Source organism: Rana temporaria, chromosome 3 (assembly GCF_905171775.1).
Source record: "Rana temporaria chromosome 3, aRanTem1.1, whole genome shotgun sequence".
In the NCBI taxonomy this organism is placed as follows: domain Eukaryota; kingdom Metazoa; phylum Chordata; class Amphibia; order Anura; family Ranidae; genus Rana; species Rana temporaria.
Genome location: NC_053491.1, coordinates 165,287,985 through 165,315,514, shown reverse-complemented (window position 1 = coordinate 165,315,514; position 27,530 = coordinate 165,287,985). Strand labels below are relative to the sequence as shown.

At 40.6% G+C, this 27,530-nt stretch overlaps 1 protein-coding gene across 1 annotated transcript in view; it reads left to right on the top strand.

The window, feature by feature from the left end:
* The window catches only part of CFTR (CF transmembrane conductance regulator), a 208,500-nt gene that overhangs the window by 26,293 nt on the left and 154,677 nt on the right, over positions 1 to 27,530 (top strand). The window contains 2 exon segments of the mRNA XM_040343760.1: positions 13,222 to 13,332; positions 14,580 to 14,691. Of these exon segments, the coding sequence (XP_040199694.1) occupies positions 13,222 to 13,332; positions 14,580 to 14,691 (223 nt within the window).

Genomic DNA, 27,530 nt, shown 5'->3' with positions numbered 1-27,530 from the left:
TCTGAATGTTTGTATTGTCCTGAAGAGATTGCCAGCACAACCACACTGCATCATTTCATGGCTCTGGAGGTGTTAGGCTGGGCTCACACATGTCCGGCTGCGGTTTGCAATTCGGAGTGCGGTCCGGTTTTGTTCACCGGTTCAGGTGCGATTCAGGTGCAAATTTTTACTTGAATTGACACCTAAACAGGACCCAAAATCGCACAGTACCCTTTTTAGAAACAGAATGTGGCTACTCCAGACATGTGTGAACTGGATCCATTGAAAGCCAGTCAAATTCACATGATATGTGAATCGGATGTGGTTGAAGACACATCCGATTTGCATATATGTGAACCAAGCCTTAGAGAGTCTTTGAGCATAAGTTTGCATAGGTGCAAGACTTTAAAATCCAAGAGTTTGGCAGTTATTTTCATATTAACATGGGGGAACCCTACTCTCTATAAACTTATCGATTAAACCATTTCTCAAAACAATTACATTCAAGGCATGCCATGAATGATAACTGTGAAGCCTCGTACACACGTCCGAGGAACTCGACGGGCGAAACACATCGTTTTGCTCGTCGAGTTCCTTGTGAAGCCGCCGAGGATCTCGGCGAGCCAAATTTTCCCATTGCCGTCGAGGAAAAAGAAGACGTGCTTTCTTTATGGCCCGACGAGATCCTTGATGGTTTCCTCGTTGAAAAGTGTACACACGACCAGCTTCTTGCTGGTTTTTGCCGAGAAACTCGGCTGTGTGTACGAGGCCTCACAGTTGCTTGTGCTCTCAGCAGAGCTGTCAAGCCATCAAATGGCTGGTATCATAGCTGATCACATGTGCAACACCAAGGCAACTACAGATCAAACAGAGGCTAAGGCCTGGTTCACACCTATTTAACATGGTTTCCCATGGATCACGTTCACATCAATGCATTTTATGGAAAGGGCCGGGGACTTTTTTCTGGTCTTTGGTTCCTTACAATTCAATTGATCAAAAATGTGTATTGAAAAACACAAAATACAACTGAAATACGCAAACTGCAACCTGCATTGGTATGAACCAGGCCTAATGCCGTGTACACACAATCGGAAATTCCGGCAAGAAAAGTTCGATGTGAGCTTTTGGTCGGAAATTCCGACAGTGTGTAGGCTCCATTGGACCTTTTCTGTCGGAAAAATTTGAGAGCTGGTTAAAAAAAATTCTGATCGTCTATATGCAATTCCGAAGCGCCAAAAAACACGAATCAATTCGACACATGCTAGGAATCATTGAATTTCATTTTTCTCAGCTCATTGTAGTGTTGTACGTCACCGCGTTCTTGACGGTCGGAATTTTGTGTGACCGTGTGTATGCAACACAAGTTTGAGCCAAAATTGCGCCAGAAAACAATCCACGGTTTTCTTGTTGGAATTTCCGATCATGTGTACGCAGCATTAGATGGTGGCTTCCTTGGGTGTGAGGCTCAAATCACACCTAATGCATGTCGCTTTAGCACTTTTCTACAGTGCTTTTTGCTGTGATTTCTGTTTTTTTTTTTTACTGCGTTTTTACCACGATTTTGGCACGATTTGCGTTTTTTTTATGCTTTTATATTTTTTGAGAAATTTTAATGATGGGCAGATTTAAAAATGCAAAATGTAAATCACGGTAAAAAGGCACTACATGCTTTTCTGCAGCTTCTCCATTGAAATCTATTGAACCAAAAAAAGCAAAAAAGCCCTGTTTTGCGTTTAAAAAAGTCCCTGGCCCTTTCCAAACGCAGAGGCATTGATGTGAACATGTTCCATAGGAACCCATGTTAAAAGAAAATCAGCATTTCTGCAAAAAGCATGAAAAATCAATTATATAGGAAAAATTCTTGACAATTTAGCAGGGGTCTAATAGATTATATGAATAAATTTATACTAAACAAGAAAAGGTAGGGCCCCATATGTCATCCCAGTCATCGCCATTCGATTGCGGGAAATCCGTCAACCATGCATTGTGACAAGATGAAAGAACCTTAGGGGTATCTATGAATATAGTGTAATATAGTGAGTTAAGTTTTTAAATAGTGGAGAGGGTTTTAGTGAGTTCACTATCTCTAGTAAGGATTCCAGGTCTCTAATCCTTAGGCTCCTTTCACACAGGGGGTCCGATCGGGGGTCTCTGTTTTGCTCAGCGGAGGATCACTTTGTTTATCCCCGCTGAGCAGGCGTGTGAGGCCTCGTACACACGACAGAGTTTCTCGGCAGAATTCGGCGAGAAACTCGGTCAGAGCCGGATTCTGCCGAGAAACTCTGTCGTGTGTACACTTTCGGCCCGATGGAGCTGCCGAGGACCTCCTTCGAGAAAATAGAGAACATGTTCTCTATTTTCTCGTTGTTCTATGGGAGCTCTCGGCCCGCCGAGCTCCTCGGCGGCTTCAGGGCTGAACTGGCCGAGGAACTCGATGTGTTTGGCACGTCGAGTTCCTCGGCCGTGTGTACGAGGCCTCACAGGTCCATCTTTGCTCACTGTGCAGAGATGGACCTGTCAGAGCCCTGCTCTCCTCATTGGGGGATCGGATGAAAACGGACCGCCTGTCCATTTTCTTTTGATCCCATCCGATCTGATCCACCAGACAGAGCGAAAATAGGGTCACCATCCGTCTGGTTTTAGCGAAGAGGATCGGATCGAATAGCAGCAGGTGTCAGCGGACATGTCCATAGGGTTCAATGGAGGGTCCGATCAGGTCCACCTGAAAAACTGACATGAGGACCTGATCAGAAAGCCCGTGTGAAAGGGACCTTACACTACACTCAGGCCAGAGGAGCCAAATTGGGCATGGAAGGCATTTCTAAACTGGAGAAATCTAAACAAAATGTGAGTTAGGGAGCTGATATTTACTTTTCAATGTGTTGGTAGGGGCGCTCCATTTCCCACTACTGAACCTACCGTCTTGATCTAAAACTTTGTCCAAAGAATGGGGTCAGGGTAAGAGTAAAAGTGGCACAGCTGGGAAATTTTCCATCTCGTCATTTTTAATTTCAGCCATCCTGGTCACTTCCCATGCCCTAACAACACACCACATAGACACTCTGAGGGCATAAGGAGCCCTGCATCCACGAAACACCAGGTGAGATAATGCCTCATAGAATTCCACAACTGCCGCCTCCAATAATATGGCTGCATCATCCTCTGGCTGCATCAGCCACCTGTGCCAACTGTCCCGCTAAAAAATAGCGTGAGAAATTTGGAACCGCTAACCCCCCTACCTTACAAGGTCGTAGAAGTACTTGTAGTCTGATACAAGGGGTACCCCTACACCACAGGAAATAAGACATCAATCTGTCTATAGTCTAAAATACAGTTAGAGAATCCAGATGGGCGAGTTCACAATGTATAGATAAACAGGGAGAAATTTCATTTTCAACAAATAAATTTTCCGAATCAGGAAAAGATGCAAATTCCGCCATGCTTGAATAAAATTAGCACTATCCTGAAGCCTCGTACACACGACCGAGGAACTCGACGGGCGAAACACATAGTTTTGCTCGTCGAGTTCCTTGTTCGTCAAGGAAACAGAGAACATGCTCTCTTTTTGGCTCGTCGAGTTTCTCGACAGTTTCCTCGACGAAAATGTACACGCGACCGGTTTCCTCGGCAAAAAAATATCTCCCAGCAAGTTTCTTGCTGGTTTTTGCCGAGAAACTCGGTCTTGTGTACGAGGCCTCACTTTAGAAGAGCCCACAATCAGAAACTATAGAAAGAAATTTTAGCTTTTTTTTTTTTTTTTTTTTTTACTTAATTCTTGACAGATTCAGGCTGCTTTTCAGATCATCCTGCTGGATCCATTAATTAAACTAATGAAATATTTTTCTACAACAAGTAAAACATGTGTGAGGGCACGCTGAGCAGCAAGCTGAGCCATACAAAAAAAGGTCAGAGAACAACACTGAAGAGCCGTCATGTCTTTAGTGGATATCATGAAATTAGCACTTTTTGTGAAGACTACTTGGGTAATATAAACAGATAACAGATCAACAGATCATAGTAAATAAACATAAAATCAATGGGTAGTAAGGAAAGAAAAATCATTGCTTTATTTGTTTAACTATCAAAGCTTCTCTCTTTAGCTTTTGTGTAAACATCAGACAATTAGACAGATGTCATTTCTGTGGATAGTAGAAACAGCTATACAAGATGAACCATGTGAAAACAGCAATTTCATGGCCGGATTTACCAGATTTGATTGTTTATTTATTTTTAACTAAAGAATAACCGCACTTTTAAAAGCACTCCTCCACCTGAAAGTGATGTTCCATCTGATCTTTGTAAAATGATTACTTGGGATTGGTTTAGGGAGGTTTTTGAAAATATTTGATTGCTAAGATGCCATACTACTTCCAGGGCTGCTGTTAGAAATTATGGGGCCCCGTACAGCCTTCCTAAAGCCCCCCCCCCAAAGCCGTCTCCACCCGTCCCCCCGTCCCCCGAGGTGCAGCTTACTTTATCCACATATGCCCTCTTCTGCTCCCACCTCCTGGCTCCCTCTGTTGACATGATGGGACACAGGGAAATGTCATTTAAAGTGGAGTTCCACCCAAAAATGGAACTTGTACTTTTTGGATACCTCCCCCCCTTCGGTGTCACATTTGGCACCTTTCAGGGGGAAGGGGGAGCAGATACCTGTGTAATACAGGTATTTTCTCCCACTTCCTGAGAACGGTGACCTACGTTATGTCCGGTGCCTACACTGTCCTCCCCCGCTCGCTTCTGGGAAAACACTGGTCCCAGGAGACAGCGGGGACCAGTGAGGAGGCGCAGCGCCACTCGTGCATGCGCAGTGGCTTCATTTCCTGATTCCCTCACCAAGGCTGGCAGCGTGGGCAGCCGAGAGCCGAGCGATTGATCGCGGGCACCCTGGACAGGTAAATGTCCATTTATTAAAAGTCAGCAGCTGCAGTATTTGTTGCTGCTGGCTTTTAATTTTTTTGCTTTTAGACGGACCTCATTTTTTAAGTCCTGGTAAGCAAGGAGGAGCGGGAGTGTTGTCTAGTAATATAAATGTATTAATTTAGACAGAAATTAAAGCTGCCCTGGGCCCCGCTATTTAGCGGATGAGTCCTGGGCCCAGTACAACAGGACCAGTTGTGCTGCTTTATTAGCAGGCCTTAAAGCGGGATTCCACCCGCATTTTATTTTTTATTTTAAGTCAGCAGCTACTAACACTGTAGCTGCTGACTTTTAATAAGGACACTTACCTGTCCTAGTCGGTCGCAATGTTGGTCCATCGACGGTGATCGCTCGGTCCTGACACCTCCATCCTTACTAAAGGAAACAGGCAGTAAAGCTCTACGGCTTCACTGTTCGTTTCCTACTGCACATGTGCGACTCGCGCGGCACTTTGTGAATGGGCGGCTGCCTCCTGGGATACAAACAGTTCCCAGAAGGCAGCACGGCTCATTCACCAGAAGACAACGTGACGGAGGATGAGGCAGAAGATCCACCGCGGTGGAAGAAGAGGCAGAAGAGCTACTTCCACATAGCAACCGCCCTTTCAGGCGAGTATAAAAAAAAAAAAATATTTAATTTTTTATTTTATTTATTTTAAGATTTTTTTTTGGGGGGGGGGGCGAACGGGTGGAACTCCACTTTAACTACTTCTATAGTAGGAATTCAATGGCCAACCAAACATGCAGCATGTCCACAATCCTTGACCATTATTTCACTTAGTATCTTGGACTTATTAATCTTATGTTTCACGTTTCTTAGGCTGGGTTCACACTTGTCCTACAAACGGTCCTACATTGGGAGCCTCATGTAGCATGACGTGTGAAAATCAATGTTTCCCTATGAGAGCTGTCTTAACTGGTCCTACACAAGTCGGTCCGACTTTGAAAATGCTCCCTGTACTACTTTTGGTCCTACATTGATCCTACTTCAGCCCATTGAATATCATTGAAGTCGGACCAAAGTAGTATCCTGTTCATGAAAGTAGGATGAATGTAGGACCAAAAGTAGTACAGGGAGCATTTTCAAAGTCGGACCGACTTGTGTAGGACCAGTTAAGACAGCTCTCATAGGGAAACATTGATTTTCACACGTCATGCTACATGAGCTCCCAATGTAGGACCGTTGTAGGACAAGTGTGAACCCAGCCTCAGAGAGTGTGTTTTCTTCATAGGTAACATGCACTTTGGATGTGCTCTCATCATGATAGTACACCTTCTGGTATAGCGCAACTATTTATTTTTATATTTCACTTAGTAGGTCTGCAGTTTCTGATAGTCCTAATTAGCCTTACTAAAGAACATTATGGGGATGATTTATTAAAACTGTAGAGTACAAAATCTGGTGCAGCGCTGCATAGAAACCAATCAGCTTCCAGGTTTTCCTGACAAAGTCTAATTGAACAAGGTGACGTTAAAAGCTGATTGGCTACCATGCACATTTGCACCAGATTGTGCACTCTCCAATTTAAAGTGGTTGTAAACCCACTCCACAAAAAAAAACATGCAAGACAAAGGCATAATAAATAAGCATAGCATACTAGCTCTTTATGAAATACCCACCTTAGATCAAAGCCCCCGCAGCGGTCACCGTACACTGGTCCGGCCGGTGACATCGCTCCCGGAGTTATTTCCGGGTATCGCGGGCTTCCTCGCTGTGATTGGCCGGAGCAGCGATGATGTCACTCCCGCGCACAGGAGCCTCTGGTAACGGCACGTCAGCTGAAGCAACGGCACAAACGAGCTAATTTCAGTGCGCATGTGCCGATGATGGCGGCACATGCTGACACAGGGGATATCTCCTAAACCGTTCAGGTTTAGGAGATATACAGGGTGACTACAGGTAAGCTTTATTATAGGCTTACCTGTTATAAAAAGTGGATTATAAGGGTTTACAACCACTTTAGATAAATTAACCCCTATGTGTCCCCTTGTACTTTGTAAGTTGATAATAACTGCACTAAATTGGCAGCTTTGGCCCACGTTTCTGTGCTACCTTTGTAGCAGAGTGATTACATCTGACTGACCGTTTTATCTACAGTCATCTAAGCAGTTTTCTTAATTGCTGTAGTTTAAAGCAAGATATAGCCAGATTTGTAGTGTGAACCTGTTGACAAAATACATTTTATGATAGGATTTTATCTGTTGTTTTACATTTTGCCCTTCTAAAGATCTCTGAGCCCAGGTTCACACTTGAGCAAGCACAGACATCGCATGTGATTCGCGCCCGCACTGCGGTGCCAAATGGCTGAACTCGCATTGGATTCGCAGAAAAATAGTGCAGGGACTTTTTTTTTCCAGCACTGGAATCGGATCGCATTGGTGGGTCTCTCCCATGTAATCTGATTTCTGTGCGAGTTCACAGTTCGCACATTGTATTGACACCCGCAGCGGTTTGCATAAGGCAGTGTGATCTTGCTGCGGGCGAGATGCGATTCTGAAACCGGCACTGTAATCTAGCTGGTTCACGCATCGCATGTGTTTGAACCTAGGCTGAAAGGAAATCTGTAATGAGAGAAATGTTGTCAGGGATACATCTGCAGTTCTGCTTTTGATAACCTTTCTTTAATAATAGAGTTTGCCTGGCTGCTTATGGCTTTACGACTGTCTGAGTCTCTAACCTGAAACAAACATAAGCATTTAAAAATAAAGAAGTCTTTATCGGCATATTTGGTGCATGTCAGTACCTTAGAAAGTATTGATGCCATGGGTTTAGCATGACAGCCATGCAACTAGAATTTTCACAAAGAGAAATTCGCGATTTTAGTCTCTATGGTTTTAGTGTTGTATATATTTTCAGAATCACCCCAACATATAGTATTCCAGCTCTGGCATGCTGCAAAGTGAACAGTTGTAATGGCCCGAACACACAATCCTGGAATAGGACGAAAAATACCTCTTTCGACGCATTCGTACTATAATTGAATCATTAGTACAGAGCTTTCGAGAGCCTATCATGACAGTTCATCTGATATTATTCGATCGGACAAGCACAAACATTTTCCTCGTATGATACCAGATCATACGATTTTTCGTACAGTTGTCATCCAAAAATACAATGGAGGGAAAAGGGGAAAGGACTGTTTCTAGGCCACCCTTTTCCTTATGGGATTCCTGGCAGGGGTAGTTTCAAGTCCTTTCTGGCTAGTTTGAGCGAGAACAACAGGGATTGGTAGTTAGCAGCTGTTGCTAGTGGTAAAGGCTAAAGCCAGGATAGGTCAGTAGGGTCCTTAGGCGGGAAAGGCAGGGATTGGTTTAGTCAGCCAGGTTACTGGGGAAAATTTAGAATTTTAAGTTTACCTGATAGGTCAGATAGGGTCATCTGACAGGTAGGAACATTCCAGAACGTTGGGAAAGCCCTATTTAAGGAGCTGGCTGAGGGAGTCCGGGGCCAGCCGCTCCTGAGGAGGACCGTTCAGCAGAGCTTACCACCCACCTATCCCCTGTCGCGGCAAAAAAGCTATGTGGATAAATCTCTTTGCAGAAACAAAGGGGATAGTTGAATTGTTTTAAGTCATTTTATTGCAGCTCGAGTCGTAGTGGCTGAGCTGTATTTTTTAGTTTGAACAAATGGTTGAGTAAGGTGTATATGTGATTGAGTTAATGATTATAATAATTAAATACAATAGTTATGCCGCGGCCATAATTTTATCCAAAAAAATTAAATAAATAATAATATATAGGAGTAATATTTATATATAATAAAGTGCGTGTGTTTATTATTTATTTATTAAAAAAAATATATATATATATATATATATATATATATATATAATATAAATGTGTAGTGTCAAGTTATTTGGTGTGTCCAAGCATCCTTCCTATAATCCCATACAAATACACTACTTACGATTTTTATTTTCTGTCATATGAGAACTTTCGTGACTTTAGTAACCTATTCAATTCCTACTTACTATTAGTAAGCGATTTTCGGATTGTGTGTACGTACGGGGCATAAGGCTGCTTACTAGAATCAACTTAAGACTTCAAAAGATATAATTATTTCCACTTTTTCTTAAGACTTTCAGTATTTGGCATAAAAGTGATGTCTTGTGGTAGACTTTCCAGAGTAGACACTGGAGTTGATTTACTAAAGGCAAACATACTGTACATGAGCCTTTGCTCCAGGGCTTAGTAAATGAGGGGAAGCTCTTGCTGACTTCTATCATCCAATCATATGCAAGCTAAAAATTACGTTTTTTTTTTCTTGCATGTGATTGGGTATTCTTTGTAAAGTGTAGCTCTACCTCATATACTAAGTTCTGGAGGAACTGCACTTGCAAAGTGTACAGTCTATTTGCTCTTAGTAAATCCACCCCAATGTATAGAAATAGTATTTATGAATTAAAAATGGATCACTGTTTGCTGTTTCTGGGTTCAGTAAATAGTTTAGGTTGGCAGATTTGTGCTGGAAGATATCAATCTTTAGCTGGAAAGATTTCCTAAACTTCAGTTAAAGCGAAACTAAATGGCATAGCAGAGAGCAGGAATTTAGATAAACAATAAACACACTCACACTACCTTTGGATAAAATTATGGCCGCGGCCTTTATTATTATCGGCTTTAAAAAATAAAAACATTTATTTCCATTTAAAAACACATAAACAGCTCAGCCACCACAACTCGAGCTGTATCATCAAAAGAAGAGGGGAATCACCTCATAACTCAAACATTCACTTCAAATAATATCAACACTTTCATTAATAAATGATCTTATTTAACCACTTAAGCCCCAGGCCATTTTGTTGGTAAATGACTGGGCCACTTTTTGCAATTCGGCACTGCGTCAATTGCGCGGTCGTGCGACGTGGCTCCCAAACAAAATTGACGTCCTTTTTTCCCCACAAATAGAGCTTTCTTTTGGTGGTATTTGATCACCTCTGCAGTTTTTATTTTTTGCGCTATAAACAAAAGTAAAGCGACAATTTTGAAAAAAATACAATATTTTTTACTTTTTGCTATAATAAATATCCCCTAAAAATATATATAAAAAACATTTTTTTCTCAGTTTAGGCCGATACGTATTCTTCTACATATTTTTGGTAAAAAAATCGCAATAAGCTTTTTTTGATTGGTTTGCGCAAAAGTTATAGCGTCTACAAAATAGGGGGTAGTTTTATGGCATTTTTATTAATATATATTTTTTAATAGGAATAGTAATCAGCGATTTTTATCGTGTCTGTGACATTATGGCGGACACATCGGACACTTTTGACACATTTTTGGGACCATTGTCATTTTTACAGCGATCAGTGCCATAATAATGCACTGATTACTGTGAAAACGACACTGGCAGTGAAGGGGTTAACCACTAGGTGGCTCTGTAGGGGTTAAGTGTGCTCTAGTGAGTACTTCTTTCTGTAGGGGGGATGGGTTGTGTGTGACATGACACTGATTTCTGCTCCGATTACACAGAGCGGAGATCAGTGTCATTGTCACTAGGCAAAGCGGGGAGATGCTTGTTTACATTAGCATTTCCCCGGCTCTATCTCTCCGTAAGACGATCGTGGGTATCCCCGCGGCGATCGAGACCCGCGGTCGGGTTCATGGAGCTCGCGGCGGACACGCTTCCTTAAAGGGGATGTATATATACGTCCTTCTGCCCAGGAGTGCCATTGTGTTGACGTATATGTGCGTGCGGCTGTCTGGAAGCTTTTAAATATGTAAACTGTCCCCCTTAAACAAGGTGACACTGCCACATAATAAAATAGCTGCGACTGAATGGAGGGAGGGAACACCACAGCTTGCTGCTACTGAGGGGACTGAAATCTGGGGCTCGGAACCCCCTTTTTATTTGAAATTCTCCTCACAGATCCCCCTAAACTGTCCAGATACAGTTGTCAGCTGACCTCTGCAGCAAACAGGGGCCAATCAGTAACTTTCCCGCATTTTTTCAATGGGTCTTATAGCCGTCCCCCCCCCCCCCCCCTTTTCCTTTCATTCTGGAAGCTGCAGACAGAGGGCAACCAACATTGTCTGTCATCTTCCTGTAGCTGTAGCTTAATTGGTGTCCACGGTACTGTTTTTCTGTACGGAAGTGGCCATTTTGGTAAAGAAAGGTTTTTGATTCTTTATGTCAGAGCTTTCAGAAACAAGAACAGTGAGCAGGTAGTGGTGACTTCACTAAATTTCACTCCAAATCTAATAAGACTAGTAGTAAGATTGAGCAGGGCCTTAGATCTCACACTGGGTTATACAGTTCCGAGGTTGTAGTAGAGAGTGATAGTTGTCCCGGGAGCCACACATCAGGTCAAAGCCTACTGTGTGATAGTGAATGACAGCCAGCTATCTGTGGTAATATTTTCATGTTGACCAACACTGGTTTTTTTTTTTAGCCCCAATAACAAAGTCACTCCAAATTTATCTTACTCAAGTATGTGTGACCGAATGTTTCTGCACATGGTTTTAATTCTGTCTTATATGATGATGCACTAATGTTGGCCTTACATGGATTGAAATTCAGACAGGTTCAACAGTGATCGCCCAAATTTTCTATGTATGGGCGCTGTGGCTGTGCAGAAGTCAATCTACAGATCGACTTCTGTACAACCACCCTGTCGGATTTTCCCCACTCGATCAGCGTAATCTGATGTCATGGAGCGCTCCTCACTGTCAGAACACAATGACACCGCTGGTTGAACAAAAAATACTGACTCGTCTATGGGCTGCCTAAACATCATTAGGTTGGTGTGTGGTCAAGGAAAGGCACTAAACCTGGTATACTTATCTTTGGAAAACTGGAAATCCAGTTAGAACAAACAGATCTCTGGCAGACCCTGCTTGGAGGATATTGCCTCAGCCTGTGTTTATGACTGGGATTTGCTTGCACAAATGATTTGAGATCATTTCAGAGAGATGTTAAGAGGTGATTAAACACAATTGTCTGAATGTCATCAAGTGGCTGAAACTTGATGCAAAAATTTTCATAGACACTTTAATCCAATCAAACAACCTTGACAAAAGTCCCATTTCATATGTGAGGTATTATGACTGGAGATAGGTATTTCAAATGATAACATTTAACTATTTAAACTATTTTACATTACTACACTGTGAAAAAGTTATTTATTATGATATTTGAACTGCATTCTAATAAATAGTGAATATACTGCATTAACCCAATGCATGCCATAACATGCATTAACCAATTTGCATTAACACATTGCAATGGAACACATTAGTGTGAATGGGGCAAATAGAAAATCCAATTCCAACTGACAGTTTGCAGTTAAAAAAAACTATTTTTATTGTATAAACATCCAAATGGACAAAAAAATTATCTCAAACAGTTTTGGATCAACTCAAGGTTTCAACAGAAGCTGTTGATTCTTGGTTTCACTGATCTGTTTGCTTTTTCTATGGTGTAAAATCGTGCGGCCCAGTGGCTAAGTGGTTAGCACTTCTACCTTGTAGCACTAAGGTCATCAGCTTGAATACAAACCACGGCACTACCTGTCTTGGAGTTTGCATTTTCTCCCCGTGCCTGTGTGGGTTTTCTGCACGTGTGTCGGTTTCCTCCCACGCTCCAAAGACATGCTAGTAGGCTGATTGGCTCCTGTGTAAATTGGCCTTAGTATATATATGTATATATATATATATATATATATATATATGAATGTGAGTTAGGTACCTTAGATAGGTGATTCTCAAGTACTCAAGTACCCCCAACAGACACGTTTTCAGGTTTTCCTTTACTTTGCACAGCTGCTTTAAATCAATATCAATGGCATTGATAAGAGCTATTTTATCCAAGGGAAGTTCTCAAAACATGGCCCATTGGGGTTACTTGAGGACTGAGGTTGAGAACCACAGCCTGAGGCCTCGTACACATGACCGAGTTTCTCGGCAAAAACCAGCAAGAAACTTGCTGGGAGATATTTTTTTGCAGAGGAAACCGCTCATGTGTACATTTTCGTTGAGGAAACTGTCGAGAAACTCGACGAGCCAAAAAGAGAGCATGTTCTCTATTTCCTTGACGGGAATGGAGAAAATTGGCTTGTCGAGTTCCTCGACAGCCTAACAAGGAACTCGACAAGGAAAACGATGTGTTTCGCCCGTCGAGTTCCTTGGTCGTGTGTACGAGGCTTTAGATTGTAAGCTCCTTGAGGACAGGGACTGATATGAATGTACAATATATATGTAAAGCGCTGTGTAAATTGATGTCGCTATATAAGAACCTATAATAAATAAATCCTGAAAACGGTTGAAATTGCCTGGAAATTGAAGAGTGTTTCCATACCTAATGTGTGTTTTGTTTTTTCTTTAGTTGGACTAAGCCAATTTTAAAGAAAGGATATAGGCAGCGATTGGAACTATCAGATATTTATCAAATTTCCACTGCAGATTCTGCTGATAATCTGTCAGAAAGACTTGAAAAGTAAGGATATTTATTTTCTTTGTGCCTTTTATAATATTATACCAACCTTTGCATATGTATGCCACTAAACTCTAAGGTATAAGCTTATGTAGCTAAATAGCAACTGATTACAATAGACGTGTATAGGGGGAAATAATCTTTGACTTCATTGGATAATATTGGCCAGTTACTATTGTTTTCTGCCAAGATAAGCCATTGATCAAGGTATATCTGTGTGCTTTTTCTTGCTTTCGGAAAACACTAAACATACATATTTACTATATGCCTGTGGAGAATAATCTCAGGATGGTTGGAATATCCAGTACCCCAACAGGAATTGTAGCGACAAAAGTGAGATACTACATAGCTGTTGTATGTTCATCGTACATGTTACCCACATATTTATTTTAATTTTTTTCCTATAAATACACTTTAGGAATAGTTGTCCTTTAAGCTTAATTTACAACACAGAGAGAGGGATCTCAGTATGGATAATAGCATGTGTAACTTTCCTAGGATACAAACATCCATATTTAACTGAACTTTTTTTAAGTAAAAAAAAAGAAAAAATATCCTTTAGTAATTCTGTATGCCAATTTGAGTGTTGTTCAAACTTCTATCCAATTTGAGTGTTGTTCAAACCGATATCCAATTTGAGTGTTGTTCCAACCGATATCAAAATAAATGTTGTATTTACTTATAAGATTAAAAAGTCTAATCGCTTTAGGCAACTTGACAACATTCTTCTATTCTTTTTTTTTCTATCACACTGCAAGAAATATTAACACTAGGAATGTAAGAAAAGTTTTGGTGTCACTTTTTTTCTGCATTGATAGATAACATGTTATTCCACCAACAAGTCATTTTTGTCTCCATTGTTACCAGTTAGAATAGTCTACCTTTGTTTTCGTCTAGCAAGGGACTGGAAGAAATCCAAAAGCTTTATTTGCCTATTATTTCTGCATTGGTCTTAAGAAGCCTGGCATTTTTTTTAACATACAATGTGACCTTTACATGAATTAACTCCCTGCCATGGGATATACGGTCAGGTTTCTAAATCTGCCAAATATGTGAATGAGCTGGTGGTGGAAATACATTTTAGCACCATGAAGAATGGATCCCACTGAGATACTAAAACTCGGGTTTTATTAGCATCCTTACGTGCACTATCTGAGTTTCCCTGGAAATACCTGGGAATGAAGCAATATGCTCCAAGTGTAAACGCAGCTGTTGATGGATAACTATCTTGCTTTTGTGTTTCCTTTTAGAGAATGGGACAGGGAACTGGCAACGTCAAAGACCAACCCCAAATTAATAAATGCACTGAAGCGATGCTTTTTCTGGAAGTTTCTTTTTTACGGCATCCTATTATATCTTGGGGTAAACTAAATGTTTTTTTACCTACTGCATTTTTTATATACAGATTATAAGTGTGTTTTTATATATATATATATATATATATATATATATATATATATATATATATATATATATATATATATATATATATATATATATATATATATATATATATTTATTTATTAAAATTATATATATATATATATATATATATATATATATATATATATGACACAAGAACAAAAGCAGCATGTCTATGCCAAATATCTTCATAGCAGTCTTTGTTCCGAGGGCCTGCTTGTCTGTGCCCCACACTAAATGTTTGCTTTATGTTCCTATTCACACACCATTTCTATAAATAATTTTAAAGAATATTTTCTATATTCTTCAGAGTAGCGTGTAATGTGCAATTAGGGGACAGATGTAGTGACAGTGAGGTTGATTTATTAAACGCAAATTCACTTTGCAGTACAAGTGCACTAAGGCCTCGTACACATGACCGAGTTTCTCGGCAAAAACCAGCAAGAAACTTGCAGGGATTTTTTTTTTGCCGAGGAAACCGGTCGTGTGTACATTTTTCGACAAGGATCCCGTTGAGCCAAAAAGAGAGCATGTCTTCTTTTTCCTCGATGGGAATAGAGAAACTTGCATTGTCGAGTTCCTCGACAGCCTAACAAGGAACTCGACGAGGAAAACAATGTGTTTCGCCCGTCGAGTTCCTCGGTCGTGTGTACGAGGCTTTAGACGTGCAGTCGCTTTAGATCTGAGATGATGGGAATCTCTGCTGATTTTATCATCCAATCATGTGCAAGCAAAAATGCTATTTTTTTTTTTCCTTGCATGTCCCCCTCAGATCTACAGCAACTGCACTTACAAGTGGACTTGTGGTGGAAAGTGGAGTTGCCTTTAGTAAATAACCCCCAGTATTTTTAATTGCATTAACATGCAATACACCACCCAAGCCTTGGGATCTTTAATCCTTTTTTGGGGCACACAGTGTACACATCAAGTTTACAACTGATATGAGATCTACTAGCACAGTACACCCAGAGTTTACTATGATAAACATTAATTCCACAGCCCCCTCCTTTACATTACAGAGAAGGGGAAAGCTAAGTAGGGTTTTTAAGCAAGTAAAAGGCAAGGTAAAAAAAAGTAATTAGCAATAATTTAATATTTTTGTGAATGGTAACATGTAACAAATACACTTTAAAGTAGCATCAAACTTAAAAATCCACCTCTATTATACTGCAGCTTACCAATTCTTAGGCTCCATTCACATCTATGCGACAAAACGCCCGACGCCGGACGCTTCTGCCGCTAGAGGGGAGAATTCCCATTGCTTCACATCTCATAGACGCCGAACGCCTGTCGCCTGAAAAAAAGTCCCGGACCCTTTTTTTCAGGCGACATTGGCGTTCGTCCATTGACAGCAATGGGAAGAATCTGAAAAAAAAAAAAAAACACACTCGCGGCAAAATACGCCGCGTACGCCGTACGCCGCTGTCGCATAGATGTGAATGGAGCATTAGAGGTGATAGCTGTAATCTTTCTCATTTTCAACTTTCTTTCTTTTATTTTCACCTAATGATCTGGCCTGTAAGTCTTTTGTTTTTCAACAGAGAAAAGCTGTCTTGAAAATGTAGCAGTTAGACAGTTGAGACAAACCATTTACCACTGACAGGGCTACAATGGTCAGCTTTGATCTATTTATGTAAAACCTTTATCCCAAAAGGAACAAAACTGTTTGCCGTAACTGCTTTTAGTATTTAGTATTAGCTGGAGTTTGGTCTAAGTGTATCTAAATCTGCTAGTACATTCAACACTTCCCTCCACCTAGACTGGTGTCTCTGTTGATCCTTCATCCAGAGTGGAGGCACTCTAAGGCCTCGTACACACGACTGTTATCCTCGACAGAATCCATGAAGAAACTTGGTGGCAGAGCTTTTTTGCCAAGGAAAACGGTCGTGTGTATGTTTTTCATCGAGAAAACTGTCGTGGAACTCGATGAGAAAAAAAGAGAACAAGTTCTATTTTTCCTTGTCGGGAGTCTCAATTTCCTCGTCGTGTTCCTCGTCGGGCTGGTTTTCGACGAGAAACACGTTCGTGTGTATGCTTAGAAACCCGCACATGCTCAGAAGGGTGGCGCCAGTGGAATCAAACTTCCCCTTTATAGTGCCATCCTACGTGTTTTACGTCACCGCGTTTGAGAACAACGAGATTTTGTCTTGACAGTGTGTACGCAAAGAAAGCTTGTCAAGATTCTCAACAAACATAACATGGAACTCGTCGAGGAAAACAATGTTTCATTTATGTCGAGTTCCTCGGTCGTGTGTACGAGTCCTGAAGCAGGGACCAGACACATTTCTATACATGTATGGGCATTGTGGTTGTACAGAAGTCTAACTACTGATCGACTTCTGCCACCCTGTTGGATTTGCCCTGCTCGATCAGCGATGCAGGCTGTTGTCGGCAATGCTGATCAGTGTATTCTGATGGCAGGGAAGTCTCCTCAATACAATAACTCAGCAGGGAGGATTACCTCGTCCACATTTTGTGTGTGCACGGGGGAATTGAGTCAGATTTTTCTAATTTTACCCACTAGTTCAAAAAACAAAACAAAAAAATGCACTGACTTATCTATGGGGTTCCATTCGTAGGAGATGTTCTACTGACCAGATCATCAGGTAAAACCTTATACCAGCACAGTATGTCTGTGACAACTGTACAGAACATTATACGAAAGTCAGAATATTTTTTTTAAGGTTTTATATTTTGTAAAACGGAGAGTATTTTAAAACTATTGATAATAGTTCCAATATTAATAAAACTTTACCACGTGCAATACAGTTATTCATTTAAAAAAAATAAAAAAATTGAACTTTTTAATTAACTTTACAATTACTGAGTATTAAAAATATATGTTTTAATGACCCTCCAGCAATGGAGCTAAGCGTTCTCCAAATTGTATGGCAATTATTCACACTGAGTTTATGATTGCATTGTAACATTAATCTAGACACTTACAAATTCATAAATATGAAAATGTGTTACTTTCTTCAATAAGAGAACGGTTATATTTCCAAGCATTCGTTTATGGTAATAAATTACCCTCAAATGCAGAGGAATTGAAGAGTGAAAATATTGTTTATAGCAAAGATTTGGATTCTTAATTTTATAATCTAAACTACTTTTTTTTTTGGAGTAATTGTGTTGCTTTTTTATTTGGGTTCTTTCCCGAATGGAAGCTCCACCACGTTCTGAAAATATATAACAAGTGCACCTCTTCTTCCTTCATAACTGACCCAACAACATAGAGCTCCTCTCCAAATTCTTGACTTTAAAGAGGAACTGCAGTCTGCTCACATAATTTGTAAAAAAAACATCTTTGCCATTCTGAAGTTTCCCTACAACCACTTTGCATATTATTTTATATATACTCTGATTCTGTACTTGCCGAATATGCTGCAGAAATCTTCCTCCACTAAGTCTGGCTGCAACCATTTTACTGTGGGCAGCTGAAGCTGCTGTCTGTTCACTTCCTGAATTTTCACAGACAGACGTCTCCAGCTCTCATTGGCCCTCTTATGACTCAGAACCCTAATTTCCTGGTAAACTCTCAGAAGAGTGAGAGAGAGCTGTGCATGATGTCATACACCTAGTCATTTTTCCAGATTTTTTCTCCTCTCCAAATTCTTGACTTTAAAGAGGAACTGCAGTCTGCTCACATAATTTGTAAAAAAAACATCTTTGCCATTCTGAAGTTTCCCTACAACCACTTTGCATATTATTTTATATATACTCTGATTCTGTACTTGCCGAATATGCTGCAGAAATCTTCCTCCACTAAGTCTGGCTGCAACCATTTTACTGTGGGCAGCTGAAGCTGCTGTCTGTTCACTTCCTGAATTTTCACAGACAGACGTCTCCAGCTCTCATTGGCCCTCTTATGACTCAGAACCCTAATTTCCTGGTAAACTCTCAGAAGAGTGAGAGAGAGCTGTGCATGATGTCATACACCTAGTCATTTTTCCAGATTTTTTCTCCTCTCCAAATTCTTGACTTTAAAGAGGAACTGCAGTCTGCTCACATAATTTGTAAAAAAAACATCTTTGCCATTCTGAAGTTTCCCTACAACCACTTTGCATATTATTTTATATATACTCTGATTCTGTACTTGCCGAATATGCTGCAGAAATCTTCCTCCACTAAGTCTGGCTGCAACCATTTTACTGTGGGCAGCTGAAGCTGCTGTCTGTTCACTTCCTGAATTTTCACAGACAGACGTCTCCAGCTCTCATTGGCCCTCTTATGACTCAGAACCCTAATTTCCTGGTAAACTCTCAGAAGAGTGAGAGAGAGCTGTGCATGATGTCATACACCTAGTCATTTTTCCAGACAAGAAACAGGAAATGGGCTGTATAAGGCCTCGTACACACCACCGAGTTTCTCGGCAAAAAACAGCAAGAAACTTGCTGTTTTTTGCCGAGGAAACCGGTCGTGTGTACATTTTTCGACGAGGAAGTTGTCAAGGAACTCGTTGAGCCAAAAAGAGAGCATGTTCTCTTTTTCCTCGACGGGAATGGAGAAAATTGGCACGTCGAGTTCCTCGACAGCCTAACAAGCCTAACAATGTGTTTCGCCCGTCGAGTTCCTTGGTCGTGTGTACGAGGCCTAAGGTATTTACTGGCAGGAGAAAAATGTTTTACTATCCAAAATTAAAACAACAAGAGCAGAAGATTTAATAAATGGAAAGATGAAAAAACTACCAAAGTTCCGCTTTAATAACATTTTTAAAAACTTTTCAATGCTCACAGCCAGTGCCAAGTCGGGAAGTGATTCTCTTGTCGTTTTTTCAGCTCTTCCAAGGCTGCTGTTTACATTAGTGAGGAATGAAAAAAAAAAATGCGTCCATTTTATGGTGTAAATATTGGCGCATTTCCCGTGTGCCAGATTAACAATGTTATAATACAAGTTTTATGTGATGTTGCACAAGCCGCCAAATCACATTAAAATTGTTATGCGGCAGTTTCTATAAATGTCCAAATGCATGTGCCAAAATAATGGAGCACTTGCACCAATTTTCTAAGAATTGTGCCAAAACGTTGCCACATGCGCACTGCAATCTGGTGCAACACCATGACCCAAATGAACAAATTAGCTTGTGCTACATTAAGGCCCCTTTCACACTGGGCACGGGAGGTGCGGTGGCAGTATAGCGGCACGATTTTTAGCGCCGCTATACCGTCGTATTTACCGCGATATTCGGCCACTAGCTGTGCGGTTTTAACCCCCGCTAGCGGCCGAAAAAGTTTTAATACCACCCGCAAATTGCGGCTACAGACACTATTTGCGGGCGGTATAGCCGCGCTGTCCTATTGATTTCAATGGGAAGGAACCGTAAAAGAACGGTATACACACCGCTCCTTTACCGCTCCAAAGATGCTGCTTGCAGGACATTTTTTTTCCTCCAGCCAGCGAATCGCCTCAGTGTGAAAGCCCTACGGCTTTCACATTGAGAATGCTGGGGCACGATTATTTCAGGCATTTTTCTTGCGCTAAAATGCCTGAAATACGCCTCAGTGTGAAAGGGGCCTTATTCATTTGTCGCTAATTAGGCAGGCATAGAGAAAATAGTGCATTTTTGGGCATGCACCAGTCTTTTCTAGTTCTTCCTATTGTACCCTGGGGAACCTACCTACGTTATGTCACTTACTGCACAGACCAATCAGAGGCAGCATTGATTAGGTACATGACCTTGAGAGGAAACTGCAGTTAACACTAAATCAGAGGGGACAAAAATGTTCTTGGGTGCATCTTGGGGTTCTGTTTTATTTTTAGTCTCTCTGTCTCTGTGTTATTTTTATTTCTTGCCCCCCTGAAACCAAGACAAGAAACGATGGGAACAAGTGTCAGCAAGCAGAAAGAGACACAGGCTGCAATAAAAACCTAACAGGGTTTCTAAGGCTGAGCAACCAAGGTGGATGGAGGAATTCTCTCCCCACCAGGATCAGAATGCAGTGATCACTGGCTGCCACTGATTGGCTGCAGCCGCTGATCGTTAGAAAAGCTTCTGTTTACATAACTGACTTGTTAAGTGGGGGAGTTCATACACTGGTCCCTGGACAAAAATGTTTTGTACAGATCTCCCACCATCTCCTGTTCCTCTGCCACCAAGACAGGAAATTAGGAAAATCTCCTCAGTGGGGACATCAGAAAAAAATCTAGCAGCTTAAGGCCTCATGCACACCTGGCATTAAAATAATGTTATAAAAATGCCAGTAGCTTTGCAGTGAGTTTTTTTACTTTTTTCAAAGTTTTTGCAATAGCGTTTTTAGCGTTTTTGCATTTTTATGTTTTTTTTTTTTTTTTTTTTAATGAATCAAAAGAAATGCTGGTGAGCAAAGTTTTTGAGCGTTTATCGACGTTTATCAGCGTTAGAGTGTTTTTACAGCTATAAAATGTCTCTCATTTTACTTTTTTTGCTCAAAAACGCCACTGCCCAAAACTGCTGAAAACAGCCTATGTGTGCATGGACACATAGTATAACATGATGGAGAGTTTAATGACTGTAGAAAAAAAAGTCTACAGCCAAAAAAAGCTGCTGTAAAAACGTCAAAAAACTTCCAGTGTGAATGAGGCCTATGCTACAAAAATATGTACATCCTGATGTGTTACTGGGTTGCATGTTAGATTCATACAATACCAAACGTTAGGTGCCTTCAGATGCATTCACCTTGTATTTAATATGCATTTGAGATACCTCCAAACTACTTTTGACCTTCTTTTGAGATGATGTGAGCTGCTTTTCTATTCTCATTGACTTGTATGGAGAGAAAAACAGCTCTGACATAAACAAATGCCCATCTACACAGACCTCATAATTAATTGACAGACATTACTGACAAACACTGGAAGAATGTATCAAAGACAAATGATGTAACACCTTTCTTGTTGTCCTATGAATATCAGAATGTTCAATGATTTCGTCTTATATGAGTGAAAAGGGTCATATGTATGACTCCAGGTGCTCTGCTTCCTTCCCTCCATGCAGATAGTACAGTATGTTCACACTTATGTCTTTTGCTGGAGGCTAGTCACATGACACCGCATGAGTGAGTGAGCAAGTTTCTAGCTGGACGCCATCCAGCTCATCTTTGTAGCTAACAAGAGCTCTTGTAAATAAACTCAATAAAGAAAGCTGGGCATTAACAATTATGACAGCCAACACTCTACCTGAGCTTTATTTGATCTCACCTTCACCTGCGTGGGCTGGTCTATTTTTTCTTTCAGTTCTTAATCATGTAGAATATGGTTTGGAACCACATCGGGTTTTATATCTGTCTGTGTCCCCTTTGGTGAGATTAAAGTGATTCTAAAGGCTAAAGGCTTTTTTTTTCACCTCAATGCATCCACTGCATTATGGTAAAAAAAAACTACTTTGTCCAGCCCCCGTCACCCCATACTTACTTGAGCCTGAACTTGATCTGCACAAGTGCCTCCAAAGCAAGCACTCTGCAGATGGGAGGAGCCAGGAACACTGGCGGGGAACCTGAGAAGAGGAGGATTGGGGCTGCTCAGTGAAAAAAAACAGATCAGGTAAGTATAACACGTTTGTTATTTAAAAAAAATGGCTTTACAATCAATGTAACTCTCTAAAAGTGAGTCAAAACAGGAATATAGGGGAAATATTTAAATGAGAACACTTGTGATTACAACTGACTGAAGCTAGGTACATACTATAAAGCCTCGTACACACGACCGAGAAACTCGACGGGCGAAACACATCGTTTTGCTCGTCAAGTTCCTTGTTAGGCTGTCAAGGATCTCGGCGAGCCAAATTTCCCCATTCCTGTCGAGGAAAAAGAAGACATGCTCTCTTTTTGGCTTGACGAGATCCTCGACAGTTTCCTCGTCGAAAAGTGTACACACGACCGGTTTCCTCGGCAAAAAAAAAAAAACCCAGCAAGTTTCTTGCTGGTTTTTGCCGAGAAACTCGGTCGTGTGTACGAGGCCTAAGAATATTGGAAGAAAAATTCTGCACAAGGAACGATTATCTGATCGTTAGTAGAGTGCTTTCGACAGCTGATGAAATAAATAACGGAGTTTCAAGATAGACAATTTTTAATTGTACGTGAACACAACTTTCGATTTTTGCTCAATGTGTACAGTAATTGTACGGAAATAATCGGATTGATCAGAAGCAAAGAAGACCCGGAAGAAGGTGGCAACAAACATAGAATTCATACACAAGAAGGAACATTTGCCTTTGTCTTTTGAGAATTTTAGTACAAGTTAATGCCATTGTTGGTTACATCATGATATGCACTTTCGTGAAAAAAATGGACAACTTTCGTACGATTTTCTCATAGTGTGAACCCCCACTTAAAGTAGAACTCTTTTTTTTTTCATTTTGAAAAGCGTAAGGGAGGGTTACAACCCCGTCAGTTTATTTTTTGCCATCTGTGTCCCATTGGGGAGATATATCTTCACTTCCTGTCCCATAGCCAAAACAGGAAGTGAAGGGAAATCCCTACAAATTAAACCTATCCCTTGGGGATCCCAGGTCACCAGAATTTTTATACCCATTGGAAGATTTTCCCTTTATCACCTTTCTGGGGACAAAATCTGTGATTTTCTTTTACTTTACTTTCTCTTTCAATAGTTCAATAGAGAAAACAAAAGTGTTTATAATGAACACGTACAGTATAAAATATAAATGTAATGTATAACTATCCAAACATTTGCAGGGCTGAATATGACTTCTTACAATGTACGTTCCTTCAAGTAGAGGTCTTTGCTGATGATATTGTTGGTATTTTCCATATCTCTATGGGGTGACCCCTGTATTCATTATTATGCTAAATGTAACATTATCAAAATGCATCTCAATCTTCGTGTATCTTTATATAATAATCCAAAATCTCTGGTAAATTCAACTTTTACTTTCACTTTCAATGATAATGGTAAACAGGAGAAACGGGGGGCTCAGGCAGCAAAAAAAAAAAAAACAAAGAAAAAAACGACAAGTGTTCTAATCAATCTCCACTCTATCCGAAACGAAAAAAATATATTTTCCTTTAGTTTTACTTTAAGCCCTGGTTCACGTTGATGCTAATTTGAAAGCGCACTACTTCACTTGAAGTAGCGCGATTTCAAAGTAGCAAGATCAGTGCGATTTCAGGTGCTACTTAATAGACATCTGTGAGGCTTCATACACAGATGTCTATTGAAATCGCATCTGAAATTTGCAAAAGTAGTGCAGGAACTACTTTTGCAAATCGGTGTGGCGCCGCAAAATCGGTGTCGCACCGATTGGAACAGTGTCATTATCGCTAATAGGCTGCGACTTGCCATGCAATTTGATCTCTTAAATCGCATGACAAATCGCTCCAATGTGAACCTAGGTTAAGACAGAAATTTGCTTTCTATATTGTGTTTATAATAAGTGAAGGGAAATCCTACCAATCATGTTTGCATTCCGATATATTTTACACTGGTGTGTAAATCCCCTTAGCATGTGAATTGAGTTCTTTAGATTATCTTGTACTGCTCTTAGCAATGGAGCACTGGCTAGTGGTGTAATATTCCGAGTATACAATATGCTGGTTAGAGTCCCTGTCACCTCGAAACAGAAATTAAAAAATACTTCATGTTAAAGAAGTCTGTTAATATTTATGTGACCCGTTGGGCAAGCTGCCATTCTCCTTTGTAGTCCAGACATCACCTTACACTTTCTGGAGCGCCAGATGCCTGGTCCCCCTTGGCACTCTGTTTTCTTCCACCGACTACTATGTCACTAAGACCCCTTTCACGCAGGGGCATTTTTTAGGCTCTTTTGGGCTAAAAATAGCGCCTGTAAAGCGCCTGAAAAACATCTCCCCTGCAGTCTCAGTGTGAAAGCCAGAGGGCTTTCACACTGAGGCGATGTGCTGGCAGGACGTTAACAAAACTCTTGCCATCAGTATCTTTGTAGCGGTGAAAGAGTGGTATGTATACCGCTCCTCCACCACTCCTGCCCATTGAAATCAATAGGCAGCACAGCGTGGCGCTTTGGTGGTTTTAATCCTTTTTCGGCCGCTAGCAGGGGATAAAAGCGTCCAGCTAGTGTCCGAAAACCTCTGCAAAAACGCTGGTAGAGTGCCGCTAAAAATAACGGCGCTTTACCGCAGATCATATGAAAAGTACTTTTCATATGATCTTCAGTGTGTGAGCACCTTTTAGTAGTGGCTGCTGCTTTTATTAGTATTTTAACTTATTAATATTTTATCTGAGTATTTTATTATTCAGTTTTTAGTGCCCTTGGTTAGTTTGGTTTTGCGCATTAGTTCCCCTCTTTTTACATGCTTTACCGCAGATGCCACCCCTGCCCCAGTGTGAAAGGGGCCTTAAAGATACAGCAATGACATTGGGCCCTGGGAAGGATCCACTATATACAGTAGGTAAATTGCATTAAAACCACCTGGAAGTGTGAATTTTAAGGAAATTCAGGTCTATAGGTAAATATAATTTTTTTTTTCCAGGAAACATGTTTTGTTATCTTTTTTTTGGGGGGGGGGGCAGGGTTTGACTTTTTTTTTTTGCCTCCAAAATGCCCCTCCATGTTAGCCAATTTGTTCATGCACACATAAGCTTTTACAGGAGTTTAGAGGCAGGAGCGTTTACAGGCAGAAAAAATTAAAACCTCACTTGTGCAGTCAAGAGAAAAGCGCTTTTTTCGAAAAAATTCCAAAATGTGCCTAAACATGTGTACATATAAACGCAAGTGCTAGGCATATTTATGGTTTGAGCAATTTTTTATTTCACTGGTGAGAAGAAATTAATATTCTGGCCAATGAAATAAAACAGATGCCCAAGCGCTTGATACTCCTAAACAGACATAAATGCACCTAAACGTGTTTGCAATAACGCTGCTTATCCCCTGCTATCAGAAAAGTGTTTACAAAAGCCCCAATGTGCATGAAGCCTTAAAGCAGAGTTTAGGGTAAACCTTCATCCATATCTGAAAGGTGTATTTTGGTGTAGTGACACCTCAAAAGGTGCATAAGAATAATAACTCGATGTTATCAAGTTTATGCAGTTCAAACCTGTTATTGTTACCTAGACCTAGACAGAGGAACTCTGTTAGGTAAATAGGGTGGAGTAAGCGAGCTGGCCTGTTATTAAAAAGGAATTTCACAGCCAGAGAAAGTGAGAGGGATAATCATTTATCTGACAGAGTAACTGTTCTGTGGCAAAACTTATATGGCTGTATTTGCTCTAAAGTGCTTAAAGTTATAATTTGGGAAGTGATTAAGTTTCATTGCAAGTTAGAAAGGTTGTTATGAAAAAGCACCAGAAAGATATTTTTTTTTCTTTTTGCTAAAATGTGTTTACTTTCTTACAAAAAAGTTGTTACCTGTCAAGCGTGGTAAAGAAAGCCTGTACATTGATCTTTAAAGCGGTGGTTCACCCTAAAAAACAAGTTTCTATCATGAAATTCAGCATACTAGCGCGAGCTACAGTATGCCTTTATTTAATTTGTTTGGGCTGTACTCACAGTTTAGTCCCGTAGTTAAGTTTCAGACTCCCCACGGGGAATGGGCGTTCCTATGCAGAGGGAACATGACTGACGGCTGGCTATGGCGCGTCACGCTTCCCGAAAATAGCCGGAGTGGGACTCGGCTCTTCACGGCGCTATACGGCGCCTGCACACAGACTAGGAGCTGACTGCGCAGGCGCCGTGAAGAGCCAAGTCCTATTTCAGCTATTTTCGGGAAGCGTGACGCGCCATAGCTGGCCGTCAATCATGTTCCCCTCTGCCTAGGAACGCCTACTCTGAAACTTAACTAAGGTATTAAACTGTGAGTAAGGCGCAAAAAAAAAAAAAGGCATACTGTAGCTCGCGCTAGTATGCTGGATGGCATGAAAAAAAAAATTGTTTTAGGGTGAACCCCCGCTTTAAGAGTTACTTCACTTTTGTTGAGAAAAAAACATTCCCCTTTGGGTGATTTATGCAGGTATTTTAACAAACATTGTTACCATAGGCGTGCGCACAGGGTGTGCCAGGTGTGCACAGGCACACCCTAATCACCCTGTGTTGCACAGATTCCCTCTGCTGCTTGGCTGCAGAGAAAGGAACTTGGGAATCTCTGTCCTCAGCCCCTTTCTCTGTCTGAAAAGTGAGATATCAGGAGTCTGTCTAGGACCCTGATATCTCACCAAAGCAGCCCAATGGTGCTCCTAAAAAATTGTAAAAGAAAATAATAAAAAATTATTGTAAAAAAAATTTGCAAAAAATAATAAAGAAATGTTTTTTTTAAAAAAAGTAATAATAAAAAAGTTATAAAAATAAACTACTGACAACAGTCCCTGCCCACTGACACCATCAACTGTTCTACTGACACTGTCCATTGCCCTACTGCCCTATATCTATATATCTATCTATATAGATAGATATACTGTAGATAGATATATCGCATGTGTGTTTGAGCTTTGGGGTGCACACCCTAATGTAATAGGCTGCGCACACCTATGATTGTTACAGATTGCGGGGACGTGTGGTGAGGTCGGTGGCTTGTGAGGCACTGGCTAGTATCAGAACCAGATACACACAGGTTACATACGTTAACATAAGTTAGAGCGAGAAGAATAATTCTAGCACTAGACCTCCTCTGTAACTCCAAACATGTAACCTGGAAAAACCTATAGAGATTTTTAAGTACTAAAGTTTGGTGCCATTCCACAAGTGTGCACAATTTTTAAACATGACATGTTAGGTATCTAATTACTGGGCTTAACATCATCTTTCACATTATCCAAAAATTGGACTAACTTTAGTGGTTTTTATTTTTTTTGCTGCATAAATACAGTGTGACATA